The 19091-nt window shown below is 37.0% G+C and overlaps 2 protein-coding genes across 2 annotated transcripts; one reads left to right on the top strand and one right to left on the bottom strand.

Moving 5' to 3' along the window:
* Positions 1 to 8082: 8082 nt before the first annotated feature.
* On the top strand, positions 8083 to 8391 carry LOC138871835 (uncharacterized). Its single transcript, XM_070149742.1, has one exon. It carries the CDS (start codon positions 8083 to 8085, stop codon positions 8389 to 8391), a length of 309 nt encoding a protein of 102 aa, XP_070005843.1.
* A 7564-nt stretch (positions 8392 to 15955) lies between these two features.
* Positions 15956 to 17473, bottom strand: LOC104235695 (F-box/kelch-repeat protein At3g24760; the record flags this gene model as incomplete). Its single annotated transcript, XM_009789503.2, has 1 exon — positions 15956 to 17473. A coding segment is annotated over one exon (1101 nt), but the record flags the coding sequence as incomplete, so codon positions are not given.
* Positions 17474 to 19091: the final 1618 nt, after the last annotated feature.

The raw sequence follows: 19091 nt of genomic DNA, 5'->3' as shown, positions 1-19091 counted from the left end.
AATGTAGGCATCTTGTTCCTTATTCCTTGACTCCTCAAGTGGCTTGGATGACTATATTTCTGTATTATCATCCAAACACAATGCGGAAAAATTCTTAGAGTGTGGACCAATGCGCTCAACTACATAAACATTGAGATTGTCTATATCCTCAACACTAATGATAGAGTCAACTAAATATGTATCATCAATGTCCTTGGTTGACTCTAGTATCTCTTCTACAATATCAACATCCTCAAATTCTAGTTGATTGGTTTGGTCATATTCTACTCTCAACTCCTCCATTATAATGGCAATTTTTGTAGCCAATTCATGCTCATCTTGGCTACTATCCACAATGTAAGTTTGTTGCGCTTTGCAAGGTTCAATTAGTTTATTTGCTTGAGCCTCCAAGTTGTGAATAGTTGCCTCTTGCATTTATATCTGCAGTGGTTTCTTATCATATAGTTCCATGAAACACTTTAACATATCCTTGGTCAACTTTAACATATTTTTGATCTCCTTCAGGTTAGCTTCCCTGGGTTCTTTGTTCCTGTTAACTTCACTAGAAAAAGTACAACCATCATAGTAAGGGGTTGAGAGAAGATAAGAAATATAAGCAAAACCATGAAAGTGACCATCTAGAACACCACACATATCACACACATTCCACATATAAGATTGAGTTGGTGCACATAACTCGCGCTCAGAAATATTTTGATAATTTTGCAATGGATGGTTTCCTTCACAATATGCATGAAGAGTATTAAAAGTAGAATTACCAACATCAAGACTCTCATAATTCCAAGATGTCATGTCTCTCAAGTCAACAAATAAAAATTAAAAAAATAATCAAATACAATAAAACAAAAACAAAAGTTCAAACTTGCAACCTAGAAATATGTACACCTATAGTTACATCATTAGTTCTCCGGCAACAGAGCTAAAATTTGACCACGCCCAATTATACCTTATAAAAAGGAATAAGCGGTCGTTGCAAATATAACCTGGTTTACAATAGGGGTGGGCATATATCGGGTAAAACCGATAACCCGGACCGTTAATTCTTTATTGGGTTATCGGTATTGGGTTATTGGGTTAACCGTTCGGTAACGGGTAAATTTTTTTTTTTATTGGGTTATCGGTTCGGGCTCGGTTTGCATTTTTGTTATTGGGTAAAAACCAATAACCCAATAAGAATGATGTAATTTACTAATTTACCCTTAAGTATATACTAGGGTTATTTATTTTCCTAATTCCCTCTTCACTCTTCAGTCTTCAGTCGTTTGTCTCTCAGTTCTCATTCTTGTTTCCGTCGCAGCCCCCAAGAGTCAAGACGCAAGACTCACCACCAGTTCTCCGCCAGACATCAGTAGATACTGCACAGAAGTGGGAGCGTGCTTTTGTTAAGAAACAACAAAAGTTGGCAGTTTACACGCTCTGGCAGTTTGATTTCTTTGTTTTATATATTGCAAAATTTTTTAGTTGTTTTATGTTATCGGGTAAACCGATAACGATATATAATCGATTAACCGATAACCGATAACCAATATCTTATCGGTTTGGTTATCGGGTTATGATATTTGTAAATCGATAACCGATAGGCAAAACCGATAATGTTCAAAACCGAACCGAACCGACCGATGCCCACCCCTAGTTTACAAGTCCGAAGTCGAATCCCACAGAGAACTAAGGCTTAGCTACAACTGTTCAATACTGCTAATAAATACAAGTCCAAACAATTTCCTAATTATAAAGATTATACTATTTATTTTTATCTAATTAACTAACAATTACTAGAAAAAAGGTAAAACTATCAATTAACAAGGATAAGGATTGGAGACAAGACTAAGGAGGTCTAGAGTTATGATTTTCTCTATTGTCGGAATCCTTTCCGTTAAGTTTTCTATAAATTAGCCTAAGTCTTCTCTACTGATCATGAGCGCTCTGAGTGTTGTAATTATCTCCCGATTAACTACCACAATTTACAAGACATATTCTCCTCAATTGCGCTAGCTGGCATTAAGTACGGCTCATTCGGATCGCACGAAGGTTTCGTTATCCCTAATCCCACCTTTAAACTGTCTGTATTGATCCCTCATATACATTAGCAGTGATATTGTTCAATAACTACCTAAATATGCACTCTCTCCCAAGTAATACACACTAAACAGGCACAATCGATTGAGAGCTCTTCAACCAACCACAATATAAACGTAGTTGAACAAATACAGAAAAAGCTACAGCAAATCTATATTAACGCAATAGGAAAATCATCCTCCAATAGGTTCCATCAAAACCCTAGATAACAAATTAGTTTTTCATAATAGTATGCATAACTACAATACTAGAATTCATAACCAATGATAGAAATAGGAAGAAAGAAGTGAAAAATTCATAGAAGAATTTTCCGTCTTGCTCCTGGTGTGTTCTTGCCTCCTTAGGTCGAATCCCCGGTCTCCATGGCAGCTCTGTGCTCTCCCTAGGTCTAGAGTTTGTCAAAAGTCTGTCCCCCTCAAAATAGCATTGTTACATGTATTTATACAAAATAGTGTCGGGCCCAGACGAAACACCTTTTCCTACGCGAAATAAGACTCTGGCTCTGTAAAATTTGCACAGGCATGCCACATGGGGCGACGCGCCATGCGGTGTGCTTGTGGGGAGGTTCAGAGAGCTGATTCTGACATTCTGCAGGAATTTTCCACAGGCGCGGTACACCCTGCGCTGCTCCACGCGCCGCGGTAGTGGGAATTTTGGAAAACGTAAAATATGAAAGTTGTAGCTATTTTAAATAATTTTCCAACGATATATTTGTATTGGGAATTGAGTTTACATATTAAAGTGATTGAAAGATGACGTATCAGTAACCCAAGTTCTCCTAAATTAAAGGTTTGACCAAAATTCCACTTTTTGGTTAAACAAATTAGTTCTGTTTACCGGGACTCTGATAATCTATTCTTTCTTAGCCTAACCTTTTTTGTTGCATCAACTATGTCAAACATTAATGACAACACCCAAGGAAACCAAGGAAACCAACAACTCCAGGGAAACCCACAGGATGATCACACCCTGGTCCCTTCTCCACAAAGCTCCCATTGGCGGTCTCGAGAAGGCACTCTTGATGGATCTCATGCAAATGGAAATGCTCAATTTGAAAATGATGAAGATGTCTGAAGCTTTGCAAAAACTAATCGCTTAACAGGTCAACAAAGCTCTCGAGGCCTTTGTTAGCCAGTTACCTGTCGCACCTACAACACCCACTCCAAATGACAACACTTTGGAGAACCCTCATTCTGGGCTTGCAAATTCAGGTAGTGGTAGAATCCCCATTGAGTCACGAGATGGAGAACCAGGTAACTTAGTCAATTCTGATTTACAAAATTTAGTACTAACATTGCAGAAATAGCTCAAGGAGCAAAGTGACCGCATAGAGCAAATACCTAGAGTACCGCCCGTAATCAAAGGGATAGATATGGATAAATATTCACAACAACCCTGGAAGCCAAGTGTTGCTCCCCTCCCAATTCCAAAGAAATTCAAAATGCCCGATATTCCAAAATATGATGGAACAACTGATCTACGAGACCACGTGACTGCATTCACAACAGGCATAAACGGCAACGACTTGACCAAACAGGAAACTGAATCATTACTGGTCAAAAATTTTGGTGAAACACTCATTAAGGATGCATTAACATGATATTCTCTTTTACCTGAAAATTCCATAAATTCTTTTGCTGAGCTTGCAGATTCATTTATCAAAGCACACTCGGGAACTCAAAAAGTCGAAAAAAGAATGGAAGATGTTTTCAAAATCAAGCAAGGGGACTCAGAATTGCTTAGAGAGTTCGTGGATAGGTTCCAGCGTGAAAGAATGACGTTACCGCGCGTACCTAACAATTGGGCAGCTATAGCCTTCACTAGTAATTTGAATGAAAAAAGTTCCGAAGCCACGAGGCGACTTAAGGAAAGTCTTCGTGAATTCCCAGCAACAACGTGGAATGACGTTTACAACAGGTATAACACGAAGCTAAGGATAGAAGAGGATATTATCTCACGATCTCAAAAAGAAGAAAAGGTGAGTTCGAGACGGGCGAAAACCGAAAAAAGGTCCAATAAAAACAGGTACGAACCATATATGGGTCCAGTGGGAAAAGATTCACGGTCAAAACAGGACAATCCAAGGTACGATCATAGGTCGAGGAATAGAGAGTCGAGCTAGTCATCAAGATTTGGGAATGATCAAAATGCGCGAGAGTCACGGGATGATGATAGAAACTTGAAAGCAAGAATTGGCAGTTATAATTTTAATGAAATCACTTCTGAGCTCGTAGATATTTTAAGAAGTATGGGTGATAAGTTACGGTGGCCAAAAGAAATGAGATCAAATCCAAACACACGCAACCCTAACCATTGGTGCGAATTTGACAACGATCACAAACATAAAATGGCAGACTGTAGGTTGCTACAAGGTGAAGTTGATCATTTATTAAAGCAAGGGTATCTCACTGAATTATTCAGTGAGAGAGGTAAGCAAGCATACATGAAGAATAGGCAGGAGCCCCCAAAACCACCTTCTCCCAAAAGGACCGTTAATGTCATAAGCGAAGGTGAAGACATCAATGGTATGACGTACACAACAACCAATAAAGTTTCCAAAGTCATAATTACCCACGGAAAGCGGGTGTGACATGTCTTAGAAGAAGAAAGCATTACATTTAATGATAAAGATGCGGATGTCGTATTATCCCCATATAACGATGCACTGATAATATCTTTACTTGTACATGATACTAATATGAAACGAGTTTTGATTGATCTAGGTAGTTCCGTAAACATTATTCTGCTAAAGGTACTACGTGAGATGCAAGCCGAAGATAAATTAATACCAAAGGCGCATACTCTGTCTAGAATTGATAATTCCAGCGTAGTGACGAAAGGGGAGGTAATACTTACTACATTCATAGAAGGAATTGTCAAAGATACAAAGTTTCAGGTGGTAGATATGGAGATGGATTACAATATGATCCTTGGGAGACCATGGATCCACGAGATGGATGTCATTCCGTCAACCTTGCACCATGTTATTAAATTTCCATCACCATAGGGGATATGTCAAATCCGTGGGGATCAACATACATCCAGGAGCATCAACTCTATAGCAGATTCAAGTACGGAAAACGAAGAAAAATAGCAATTACAAAATCCAGTTGAGGGTACCACAACACAAACCTCAACTGAACAAGGACGAACAGACGTGGACTCAAGGCCAAATGCCATTCAAGTACCAGAGGAAAATGAAAATATCAAAATAACGATTGAAGAACTGGAAGCTGTAATATTATTTGCACAATGGACTGAAAGGAAAGTCTACGTAGGGGCCAATCTAAGCCAAGACATGAAAGGTAAGTTAATTGAATTTTTAAAAACTAATGTGAATTGTTTTGCTTGGTCCCACTCTGATATGACAGGAATACCACTGGAGGTAATGACTCACAAATTAAATGAAGACCCATCGTATCCCCCTGTCAAACAAAAGAAGAGAAAGCAAGAAACTTTAAAAAATCAGGTGATTCAAGATGAGGTTCCAAAGTTATTAAAGATTGGGTCTATCCGTGAGGTAATGTATCCTAATTGGTTTGCCAATACTGTTGTGGTACCGAAGAATAATGGTAAGTGGCGAGTTTGTGTAGATTACACAGACCTTAACAAAGCTTGTCCTAAAGATTCTTTTCCATTACAACATATAGATCAACTAATTGATGCTACTGTAGAACATGAATTGTTAAGCTTTTAGATGCATATTCAGGATACAACCAGATCAAAATGGATCCAATAGATGAAGAAAAAACTTCATTTATAACAGACAGGGGGACTTAGTGTTATAAAGTAATGCCTTTTGGTCTCAAAAATACTGGTGCAACATATCAAAGACTAGTGACCAAAATGTTTCAAGAACATTTAGGAAAAACAATGGAGGTCTACATAGATGACATGCTCGTTAAAACTCAACATTCAGGGGATCATATATCGCACTTGTCTGATACGTTTCAAATCTTGCAAAAATTCAATATGAAATTAAATCCGGAGAAATGTGCATTCGGTGTTGCATCTGGTAAGTTTTTGGGGTTTTTTATTTCTAATCGTGGTATTGAAGTGAATCCCGCACAGATTAAGGCCATTGAAGAAAGTCCTGACATGCTTACAAGTAAAAAAGAAGTGCAGAGGTTGACAGGAAGAATTGCAGCCTTGGGGAGATTCATTTCTAAATCATCAGAAAAGTGCTTTAAGTTCTTTTCAGCTCTTAAAAAGCAATATCAGTTCGAATGGACTGAGGAATGTCAGCAGGCACTCAAAAATTTGAAGACATACCTGTCAAATCCTCCATTGCTCGCAAAACCAAAGACTGGGGAAAGACTGCTCATCTACCTTGATGTCTCAGAAGTAGAGGTAAGTGCTATTTTAGTCCGTGAAGACCAAGGTAAACAATCTCCGATCTATTATGTCAGCAAATCTTTATTAGATGCGGAGACGCGGTATCCTCAATTAGAAAAGCTTGCACTTGCATTAATCATGGCATCTAGAAAATTAAGACCTTATTTTCAATGTCATCCTATTGTTGTAGTAACTGCTTATCCATTATGCAATATATTACATAAGCATGAGTTATCAGGTAGGTTAGCCAAGTGGGCTATAGAATTAAGTGAATATGACATCACATACCAACCTAGAACCGCGATAAAACCTCAAGTGTTAGCAGATTTTTTGGCTGATTTTAGCCAAGGAATGCAATTAGAAGCAGAAAAAGAATTACAAGTGTTCAACGGATCTAATCCGGGAATTTGGACTTATTTACTGATAGTTCGTCTAATGTGAAGGGTGCATGCTTAGGAATTATTTTGGTACCACATACGGGTGAAACCATTCGACAAACCATTAAATGTCATTCTATAACTAACAATGAGGCCGAGTATGACGCTGTGATTGCAGGTTGGCATTAATCAGATTATAGTCAAAAGCGATTCGCAGCTCGTAGTTAATCAAATGCTGGGGACTTATACAGCCAGGGAAGAACGGATGCAACAGTACTTAGAGAAGGTACAAGATTTGATTAGGCAATTCCAAACCTGGAAAGTTACGCAAATACCAAGAGATGAAAATGTCGAGGCAGATGCCCTAGCTAATCTCGCATCTGCGACAGACGTGGCAAGCAATGAAAATGCTTCTGTAGTTCATTTGTTTCATTCAGTGCTCGATATAGACAACAAGGAGGTAAATTTTTATAACTTAACCTGGGATTGGAGGAACGAGATTGTTGCTTTTTTGCAGTATGGTACCATCCCTGAAGACAAGAGAAAAGCTCACGCGCTTCGAAAAAAGGCTGCTCGATATTGTTTAAAGCAAGGCAATCTTTATCGAAAAATGTTCGGTGGTCCCTTAGCAAGATGCCTCGGACCTTCTCAGATAGAATACGTAATGAGCGAAATACACGAGGGGCATTGTGAAAATCATGCCGAAGGAAGATCATTGGTAAGAACCATAATTAGGACAGGTTATTATTGGCCCAAAATGGAAGAAGAAGCGGAAAATTTCGTGGCTAAATGTGATACATGCCAAAGGTACGGTAATAACATGCATAGACCTGCAGAGTTGTTACATTCGGTCATTACACCGTGGCCTTTTATGAAATGGGGGATGGATATCGTGGGTCTGCTACCACAAGTAAAAGGATAGGTAAAAGTCTTGCTCATACTCACTGACTATTTTACTAAATGGGTGGAAGTATGAGCATTCAAACAGGTGCAAAAAAAAAGAAGTTAGAGATTTCATTTGGCGAAATATCATATGTCGATTCGGTGTGCCAAAGGAAATTGTGTGTGATAATGGCCCTCAATTTATAGGCGCACAAATCACAGAGTTCTTTTAAAGTTGGCAGATTAAAAGGATTACATCCACACCTTATCATCCGGTGGGTAATGGACAAGCTGAGTCAACAAACAAAGTCGTTATCAACAATTTAAAGAAGCATTTGGAGGAATCCAAAGGTAATTGGCCAGAATTGTTACCTGGTGTTTTATGGGCATACCGCACAACAACAAAAAAAGTATGGGAGAAACACCATTTTCTTTGGTTTATAGAGCTGAAACTTTAATTCCAGTTGAGATAGAAGAGCCAAGCACAAGGTTTACACAAGCGTTTGAAGAGTCTAATGACGAAGAAATGCACATAAATCTTGATCTACTTGAAGGAAAAGGAGAAGTTGCATTAATAAGAATGACAACACATAAGCAGGTAATAGAACAATACTACAATCGAAAAGTACGCCTAAGATTCTTCAAGATTGGGGACTTCGTGCTCAAAAAGGTTTTTCAATCTACGAAGGCAGCCAATGCTGGAAAATTAAGTCCATCTTAGGAAGGACCCTACATGATTCATGATATCGCAGGGAAATGAGCATACGAGCTGGAGACGATGGATGACAAGATACTACCTTCACATTGGAATGTTGTTTACCTGAAGAGAGACTATTTCTAAGTAATACCCACGGTCAGGTATCCATATTTTAAAATTTAATTTTTGAATTGTTAAAATTTTACTAACGATTTTAGATGATAGGCAAAAAGCTAGCCCGTACTAAATGATGAATCACGACCTGCAAGGCATGTGGAATAAATTAAAATTCCCGGTCTAGGGTTACAACTATTCTGATAGAAATTCAGACGAGTTAAGCAGTTTTCATCTATAATCACACCTCTGAGTCCCGTGTGTTTTTCCTTTTCAGGGAAGGGCCAAATGAAAGGAACAATCAAGTGCTCGAGGCTTCATACTTCAACGCTCAAACACTTGGGGGACTATATAATGTACATAGGCATGTGTATAAAGAAGGCAAAGAAGATTGGAAAATTATCAAAGATCAAGCCTGAGAAGTTCACTCACTGAATGAGTCAAGTGCAGAGCAAAGTCACGAGCTAAGGCCAAAGAAAAACCTTATCATAGTTAGGGTAAAGGCAATGTACTGAAACGGGTTCTAAATAAACCTTGTGTTCATTTTCTTTTTTGAAATCTGTTATAAGAAAAACAGTTACGAGAAAGTTATAGAAGTAATTCAAATACATGTAAAATGTTATTCAAAACTAGACAAAGTTCAAATAAAAACTTGTCAAAGTTATTTCAAGAAACATGTGTATTCTTATTTCTTTTATCGTATATTAACACCATTATGAAGTTGAGACATCTTCTTCATTAAGTGTCGAATATAAAAGGGCCCTCTTTTATAAAACTCATGGTTAATTCAAGTATTCAAGAAATTAAGAAGCATTTTTGAAAAATAAAATGCAAGTTATTCAGTAAGTCCTTAAAAATAAAGGCAAGAATAAACAAAATAGAAGTTCAAACAGCAACGAAAACTTTTAATTAAAAAGTTTAGACTAAGTATGAACTTAGTCATAAACCCAAAAGTTGTTTATACAAAGTGACCCATAAAAGATCTGGGGACTTAACATTTTCAACAAACCTTTAAAAAGACCAAGGGTCACAATCACATACCAACGAAAAAGAATAAAAAAACATCAAAGGAATTCAAATAACATAAACTTTTCACTGATAAGTTGAAGGAACAGAAGCAGGGACATCAACAACAGCAGGCTCAACTTGACTTGAAGGAGTGGGGATACCCGTATCAACTTCAAAATTTTCAGAAGCTTCAGTCACGGGAGAAGAAAATCTTGGTTCTGCTGAGTCTTCTCAATAGTCTCTTTAATATTGGCTAACTCAGGTTCCAAGTTAAAATTCTCCTGGCTAACTTCAACGAGGGTATCATGGGGAGAATTTAAAAACGCCCAACTCACTTCAATGGCAGTTTTATCTTCAAGGATCTCATAATCTCTTTCCTAATCAGCAATTTCATTTCTTATCTTTTCATTTTCAGCTAAGGCAGATTCATAAGAAGCTTGAAGAGAAGCGTGGGAATTTTCTAAAGAACAAACCTTATTAGAAGATACCCGGAGGTTTTCTTGAGTTTGGGTCAAATTATGCACAAGTTCACCAGCATAGGCTTCTTTTTCACCCAAGAGAACCCTCAACTCTCTCATCTCTTCACTTGCCTTAGAAAACTGCTCGGAAAAAGAGGTTTCAAGACGAGTCTTTTCCTTATCTGCTTGATTTGAAGAAGCCTTTTCAACTGCCAACTCTGAAGTCAAAGCCTGTACCTACTGCTCTAAGGTACTTTTCCTTTCTTCTAGTGTTTCCACGTCGATATGAAGACTTTTACATTGTTCCCTCCAATTATCTGCCTCCATTTGGTAATCACGCACTAACTGCTCTGAGAGGGTAACTCTTTTCATCATCTCCGTGCCAATTAGATTAGCCTAAAAAAGGGGGTAAGACAAAAAAAAAAATGAGAACACTCAAGATAGAAAAATGACAAAGTAAAAGTTTGAAAAAGGAATACCTTTAAATAAGCATGCACTATATCATTCATCAAGGTCAAAGAACTATGGATATCTAGCTTAGCTCTTTCAGCTGGACCAATTAAAGGCTTTAGCCACACGTCAGTTTGACCTGATTTCCTTAAAAGGTTACATTTAACGGGGACTTCAATGGTAACTTGCCTCATAGCACCACTCCTACTTAAGGAACCAACTTCTGTGAAAGGAACAGTTGAAGAAGGGGTAGTCAAGGGAGAAACTGTGGAAACAGTCATAATAACCTGGGGAGGAATAGTAACAGCCACGACTGGCAAAGGAGGAATCATAGGAACGGGAGTAGAAAAGGAAGAAAGAGGTGCTTCATCAGAAACCAGACCAAAATCTTCACCACCAAACCCGCGGTTAAAAAGTTGCTCAACTGAATCATGAGCAGCAGCGAGAACATCATCATTAGGGATCGTCACCGGGGCTTCAACAGACTCAGTAAGAGGAACAGAACGAGGGGGAGATGCTTCATCATCAGAAATGATTCGCCTACGAGCTCGTGACCTTTTTACCAAGGAACCCCCATCTTCCTCTTCTTCAGAGTCTTGGTCACTAGCAACTTTCCTTTTCGATGAATAACCCAAGATTATCTCCTGGGCCCTTTCCAAAAAGATATGGGAAGCTACGACCGCCTCAGCACTAATCCCTCGAACAGAAAATCCTGATAAAACGAGGGATTAAATTAAGTTCTGGAAATGACAATAAAACGTTAAATAAAAAAAACTCTTACCATGAGTTTTCACTTTCCAACCAAATCGGTGGGAAAGATTTTTCCAAGATCTACCCTCCATTTGTGCTGTATTTAATAACTTTCCTACCCAACCATGGAAATTGGGGATTTCCTCAATAATTCCCATGGTAGCTGAAAAAGAAAAGGAAAATTAGAATAATGATCATCAAAATTGAGGAAAAAGGTACGAGAAAATTATTAAAAAGAAAACTCACGTGCAAAATTCCACTTCTTGGGGAAGGGAACATTTTCATCACCTACTAAACCAACAGTGGAGGCAGCAACAAACCTGTCATACCAACCACGGTCTCTGTCATCTTCTGGCTAACCAGAACTCTTTTGCTCCTAGCTACTAAGGTAAAAATACCTTGGCGGAAAAGTCTGGGAGAGTACAAGTGAATAAAATGGGCAAAAGTGAAAGGTACACCTGCCATGTTAGTCAAGTGCCTCAAACAGGCAACAACCCTCCATGCTATAGGGCCAATTTGACTTAAGCAAACGTAGAAAAAATGACAGAATTCGAGAATAACAGGATCAATAGCAGGTTTGAATCCTAATGTGAAAGGGTGCGTATAAACAAAGGAAAATCCAACTAAATAGGAGGTGATTCTTTGATTCGCACTGGGAATTATGATAGGAAAGTCATAACTCCAATGACAGTCATTACGAACTAAAGAAATCAGACCCTCTATGATCTGAGTTGGATAGATATCAGCACGATCTAAAGAAGACACTTGGTTTCTTAGGGACTCTCTATCATTATAGAAAGTTAGTTCAGCAGGAACTATTTCATCCACTGTAGGTTCACGAACAGGTTCAAAGGGTTCCTTTCCTTTAGAAGAGGACCTTTGTGAAAAAGAGCCTCTGGTTCTAAAAGAAGGACTGGAACTAGACGAAGGAAGAGAAGAACCACGTATGGATGAAGACCCTAAATTATGAAGTCTACCTCCTTTTCTACTCCTTCTGGGGGCATTAGGGAAGTTATCAACTATGGGGACCCTTCTAGGGTTAGGGTTTAATGAAGACATGATAGTACGAGGAAGAAGCAAACAAAAATTCAAGAATTAAATATTCAGAGAACTTTATGTGGGAAGGACAAAGGTGAAAACTATATTTATATTAAGAAGCAACCGTCAAAGGAAAATGTGCAATGATGGAAAGATCATAATAAGAACTGTCGCTTCGTGGTTAGTGAAGCTGTAAAAGAACCTTAAAAAAGCGCTGCAAAGTCGCAGAACCAATAAAAAGGTGCCACGTGTAATAGGCATTAAATGGAAGTGACAATTGAAGCGTCGATTCTATCATAGCATTTATGGCGGCAAATATTCCCGCTTTAATGAAATTCACTTCCCAAATATTCAATTGTTGAATAAACGGCAAGTGGGGGGACTATCTGTGTTAGGAAAAATTGGGTTTACATATTAAAGTGATGAAAGATGACGTGTCATGACACGTAGGCTGGTCAAAGAATACTGATTGGCAAAGAGGCACGAGTTGCAACAGATACGAGCAGACACACAAGTAAAGGCACGAACAGTTATTCAAAAGACTCAACACTCGTATCTATTTAAATCCAAAAATCAAGGAGAATGAATCTGACAACACAATAGAGTACAGATACAGTATTTAATAAGCATTGAATACTGGAAATGTTAGAGAATCTGTATTAAGTTACAATGATTATGTAATGTAGCATTTAATTTCCTTAATTGTCTATAATGGCCTTATTATGACAAAGGCAAAACGTATATTTTTGAGATAACTATAAAAAGGAGAAAACTAATCATTTGTAAGGACACGAAATATTATCTGAATATATTGGTTTACTTTGTTTTCTTCTACTTATCTGATTGTTAGCAAAGTCATTTCCTTTTACTCATTTTTGATTATCAGTAACCCGAGTTCTTCTAAATTAAAGCTTTGACCGAAATTTCACTTTTTGGTTAAACAATATTGTGTAGCCCAAACGGAGTTCTGAGATAAAATTTATGTGCATTTGACTAGACAATGCGCCGTATGCCCGCTCAATTCTTCGTTTCGTTCTTAACTATCATCCGTTGATCCCCAAACACGATTTCGGCTTGATTCCTTGGGCTTTTACTTAGACTTCAAAGCTCCAAATCACTTGAATTCATTCCATAATATCTACATAGCTCGGAATCACTCCTGCAAAGCATAAAATATACAATTAGTGCAAAACACTAGCGATTAAAGCTCAAACTCAATTAAAGTGCAATATATTAGAGTGTAATAAGCGACTAAAATACTTAATTATAACCTATCATCACATATTTGGAAACAATTTACCTTTATGCAATATTTTTATAGCCATAAAAAATATATGCTATCTCATTTTACAACATAAGTTCAAAAATCTTATCTTCTTTCTTAAACACACATATATTGCATATTAATATATTAGAAGTATGTATTTGTCGGTTCTTATTTTTAGAAGATGGTTATACGATGTGAAAATTCCTTTTCTTTCTATTCTCACTGAACTTGCCCGATTCATTTTCCCATTATTTCACTTTTAACCCTTCTCATTTTCTTTCAGAACTGACCAAATCACTAGTAATTTCACATGTAACCCACTTTCTGCATTATGACAATCTCGCTCAAACTATAGGAACCTATGCATATTATTACAGAATATTGAGTTTCTGGTCAGAGCTTCAGATTTAATTTCTTTGCATGTGGCTCGTTCCAGGAATGGCTCAGTACGCATAGATCACACTTATATTATGATCACAACCAGGGGCGAAGGTACATAGAGGTGATCACCCTTCGTCGAAAAGTTATATTATACATATAGGTAAAATATTATATTTTAATCGTATATAACATATATTGAACACCCTTTATTAGAGACTTTTTTTGCTTATTTCATGTTTGATTACTTTAGATAAAATTCATAGCTTCGCCACTGATCACAGCCACTTAAATTTCTTATTTATTTTTCATGTGTCTGCTAAATCACACGTGCCAGTTTATATGGACAACGGTGAACAAACAAGGATACCGTTTGTTGAGTCGAAAAATAAGAGCAAATATGATATGTTTGCTAACCGCAAAGATATTATGGCATCGTTAACCAATGTTACGTAATTTCAGCGGCGAACTTGACCTTTATCCCTTTTCAAAATTGAATATAACGAAAAACGAAATAGATTGGATTAATGAATATCTGAAGTCTTTAATTGAGAACATTCATCAACGAGCACAACATATTTACCACAAAAGCAGCACTACCAAACATAACCAAAAGATTATCTATAATTGCATTATAATTCTGAAAACAAGAAAAAGTACATCGAGTATATATTACTATTATGCATGAAAAAACTGAGCTCGCCCTATGCGCAAAGTTCGAGGAAGTGCCGAATCAGAGGCGGATCCAGGATTTAAAGTAGAAATGGCGTGGGGTAGCCACTGTTTAAGCTGGTATTTACTTTTTATCCAGCATTTTTAATGCTTAGCAATAGTAGCCACTAGTCTATTAAAATTAATATGAAAAGACTGTGTTACCCTTTCCTCCCCAAACGGAAATACACCGATGCATTCAAAACAAAAAGACTTCGTATTCTCTGGTGTTCTCTTGGTACAAATCGCTACTATGTCGAAACATGTTAGAAATGGACCTCAGTGGACTTTTTTCGGTATGTCGTTTTATGGGAGTTATCATGAAAATTTTAGATCCGTCTCTACTTTTTTGTTTAAAATTTGGTTGACGTTGAAGCTATTATGCTTCTGCCATTTCTCTTGTGGCAAAATCGGTATGCTGATTATTTTTCTTTCTAGCGAGTCTAATGTAATAGGGTTTATTTGCTCTTAGCTCCTTGAATTTATTTTTAGATCTAAAAGTTGTGAAAATAAGAAAAAGAGTGATGAGTAAACAGGAAATGCAATTCCTTCCCAGAAGTTAAGGACATGTAGTCCTGAAGTCCTAATGTTAAATTCAAAAGTTAAGGACATGGTCCTGAATTTAGAGTTTCCAGTTCAAAAGTTAAGGAAATGTAGTCTTGAAGTCCTAAAGTTAAGTTCAATAGTTAAGGACACAAGTTTAAAAGTTAAGGACATGCATTACAGTTATAAGTTCTAAAGTTAAGGACAGACAATCCTTAACTTATAGTTACAAATTCAAAAGTTAAGGACAGACGATCATTAACTTACAGTTACAAGTTCAAAAGTTAAGGACAATAGGTCCTTAACTTTGATTTCCAAGTTCAAAAGTTAAGGACAAACAATCCTTAACTTATAGTTACACGTTCAAAAGTTAAGGACAAGCAGTCCTTAACTTAAAGTTACAAGTTCAAAAGTTAAGGACAATAGGTCCTTAACTTTGACTTACAAGTTCAAAAGTTAAGGACGCTTGGTCTTGAAGTTTAAGTTCCAAGTTCAAAAGTTAAGGGCATGTAGCCTTGAAGTCCTGAACCTAGAGTTCCAAGTTCAAAAGTTAAGGACATGTAGTCCTGAACTTAGAGTTACATGTTCAAAAGTTAAGGACATGTAGTCCTGAAGTCCTGAACTTAGAGTTCCATGTTCAAAAGTTAAGGACATGTAGTCCTGAAGTTAAGTACAAAAGTTAAGGACATGAGCAGAAGGGTATTTTTGTCAGGGCAGTTAAAGTTTATTAAAGCAGTGGCTAAAGACTAAAGACATTTTAAACGGTGGCTTAAAAGTAAATACATGTGTTATTAGTGGTCAACCGTGCACTTCCCCCAGATTTAAATCATATGGGTTCAATTTTAATGTTTTTAATATTGAACTCATTATATTTTTAAAGTTATGGGTTCATATCTACTATTTTTGCAATTTTAGTGAATTTTTACATACAAATTTTGACTTCGCGTCGAAAGTTGTGGGTTCAGTTGAACTCGTAAGTTATACACTACATCCGCCTCTGTGCCGAACCACAAGAGTCTATTTTACGCAGTCTTACTCTGCATTTCTGCAAGAGACTGTTTTCACGATTTAAACTCGTTGAACCCCTAGTCACATGGGGCAACTTTATCATTTACACCAAACTCAAACTCAGTGAACAATATGCCCCAGATCAAGAATTTCCTTTGCACCCATAAGAACATTGTGAAACTTATTATTTCTTCGTAACAACAATGTTCGGGAGTTTTTCCACCCAATCAATTTGTATTGCACATCGACTATTCCACCAAATATATGCTATTTGTCAAACTTAAATTCTTGCACCCTGAAGAATGTTATCAAGGGAAACATTTGAACAAAAGCTAATCACTCTATGAAATTTACTAGCACTTGCTGGCAAATTAGGCACTTTCCTCCAACTACACTTCCCAAACTCATTTCCAAATTCACAAACACAAGCATTGTAATTCTTGTGATGTTCTTCATTATACACATAAATAATATTCCCTAATCCCACACATTTTAAACTAGCATATTTGTCATCCTCTTCACTATCAAACAAATAATACATCAATTCTTGAGGCATTATAGCAATTTCACTAAACTCCATTGTTTTCTCATCAACTTTCCAAAGTATAAAATTTGGTCCATTAGGTGAATTGCATAATCCACCTAAAACTAAACAATCTTGACATGAAACCAAGAATGAAAACAAAATTCCAGGTGGTCTAAGTGTCTGAACCTCGCTCCACAAACATTTGTCCAAATCAAAACATGTAATAAAACAAGAATATATCCCAAAAACATAGAATTTCCCTTTCAATAAAGATGAACATGACCATTGTGATGAATTACCTGACCTAAAATCAGCTGGTAAAGGTGGACAAAGTTCCCAAAAATCCAAATTTGGATTATAAATTTCCACAGCCAAACGGTCCTCAATTTCAACTAATCCACCAACAAATCTAACACCACCTACAACAATAAATCTTGGTTCATGATTTAACCCATTTTTGTAATAAACATCAACAAGAGGATTACACCTAGAGAATTTTAAAGGACTAGTTTGAACCCAAGAGCCATTGAGAGTTGGCTTAAAGCTGAAATTTTGAGAAGTAGCAAAGAAAAAACCATTTGAACCAATAAAGAAATCTTGGGATAAAAGGGTTGAAGTAGGAAGTGTAATCCATTTATTTGCATCAGGGTCAAAAGCAAAAGGTTGGTTATTTTTGATAAAAATATTGTTTTGGCCACAGAGAAAAAGCCATGATTTTTTTGTAGCTGAGATTCTGGTTGTGAAAGAAGAAGAGGTGATTATTGAATTCCAGTTTTTGCATACAGAGGAAGCAATAACTATAGAACGAATTGGGAGGTAAGAAAGGATTTTTTTTCTGTAATATCTGAACAAAGATTATCCCATTTCTTGAATGTTATCATTTTTTGAATCCATATTTTCTTCAACGAAAAGTGTTTTGGTAGAGGGGTTTTTAAAAAGAGATTTTTTTGGGTGAAATATTTAGGATTATGCCGACAGAATATGAAGGGAAGTGTAAGAAATGGAGGAAAAGGAAGGGAAGAAATGGAGAATGTGTGGGGAGAAGTTTGTTTCGTTATTTTTGTTGGATAGTAACAGAAGAGAAATATAAAGACGAGAAAATTTAAGACAACTGTTTTGGAGTTCACTATGATGACATAGTCCTGTGGGCCGTGTTATCTGATTAGTCCGTCACTTTTTGTCTCATTTATGAATCAACCACTATTAACCAATATCTCAATGAAAATATCCAAAAATATCTATCATGGGAATTCACCATCTAAAATAAGAGCTATATGCAATATAAGAGGCAGACCTAGGATTTGAAAGTGGCGAAGTATCATTGTCGAATAAAATTTTAAGTAAATGCTGGGAGATGCGGATCCATGATTTGAAATTTATGAATTTCTGCAGCGATCTCAAGTAAATATACGATAAGTAATTGGGTTCATGTTGATTCCCCAAGTACACGCAAGTATACGTGGCCGGTACGTAATAAAGTGACTCGAAAGTTGGAAGTCAAACTCCCATAGACTTAGATTGATTGTTAATTAAGCTAACTAAAATCAATTAATTGTCCAAGATATTTAAGAGTGATATTTTTCTATTAATCTACTATTGCGGAAATTAAACAAATAACAACTAATTTATCACCAATGCAAATGCATATGACGAGAATTTACTTCAGAGGAGATGAAAATTCCAGGATTGTGGTTGGTTTATCAATCCTATTAAGTTCAATAATCACACTCGTTAATCCAGATTATCTATAGTTGCTAATTAACCGGATCGTTTATATGAATAGCATGGTTCCACAACACTAATCGCTTGCCCACAATATATCAACCCTATATTTCTATGGTATTGAGTCTATCATGAATGAATATAATACGATATTTAATTAAGTGTACACGGTGAAATCTGGGAGACCAATTTCTCAACTGAATACTTCGAAGGGTGATCTCGGGAGCCCAGGATCTCGGGCCGATCACTTCCTTCAAGATCGGGAGGCACTCCGCCAAGGATAATGTCGGCCAAAGCCTCAGCGAATGCAAGTATCTCTCAAGGAATGCACCCGGGGTCGATCAGAATTATTCAAGCAGCTCGATATCGGCCCACACAAACATCGCGGAGTTAGCCGGTTGTCCCATCCTATTTCTTGCATCACGCAGTGTATCTTGCACTAAGATTGGACTCCCCCCATTTTCTATAAAAGGGGAGTCACTAATACCCTGTAAAGGCAGAGCTCCAACTATTCTACAAAAGGGCAATAATATCTTCTCTCTCCTTCTCCTCTCTAATTCGCTTGTTCTCACTAGCTCGAAATCATTTAGCTTTGCTATCTTCTTGTCTATTCTTTGGTTGTCACGTGATATTGACCCGAAGTCACCTCAATATCTATCGCTTTCTTACTTGTTCTTGATCATATACCCTACTAGTGACCATAAAGAGCCTTGTTCAACTATATCTTCAACTGTTCTCCCATCCCCGACTA

Source organism: Nicotiana sylvestris, chromosome 6 (assembly GCF_000393655.2).
Source record: "Nicotiana sylvestris chromosome 6, ASM39365v2, whole genome shotgun sequence".
NCBI classification, from domain to species: Eukaryota; Viridiplantae; Streptophyta; class Magnoliopsida; order Solanales; family Solanaceae; genus Nicotiana; species Nicotiana sylvestris.
The sequence above is the reverse complement of the archived record's forward strand: the minus strand, read 5'-3'. Positions and strand labels throughout refer to the sequence as shown.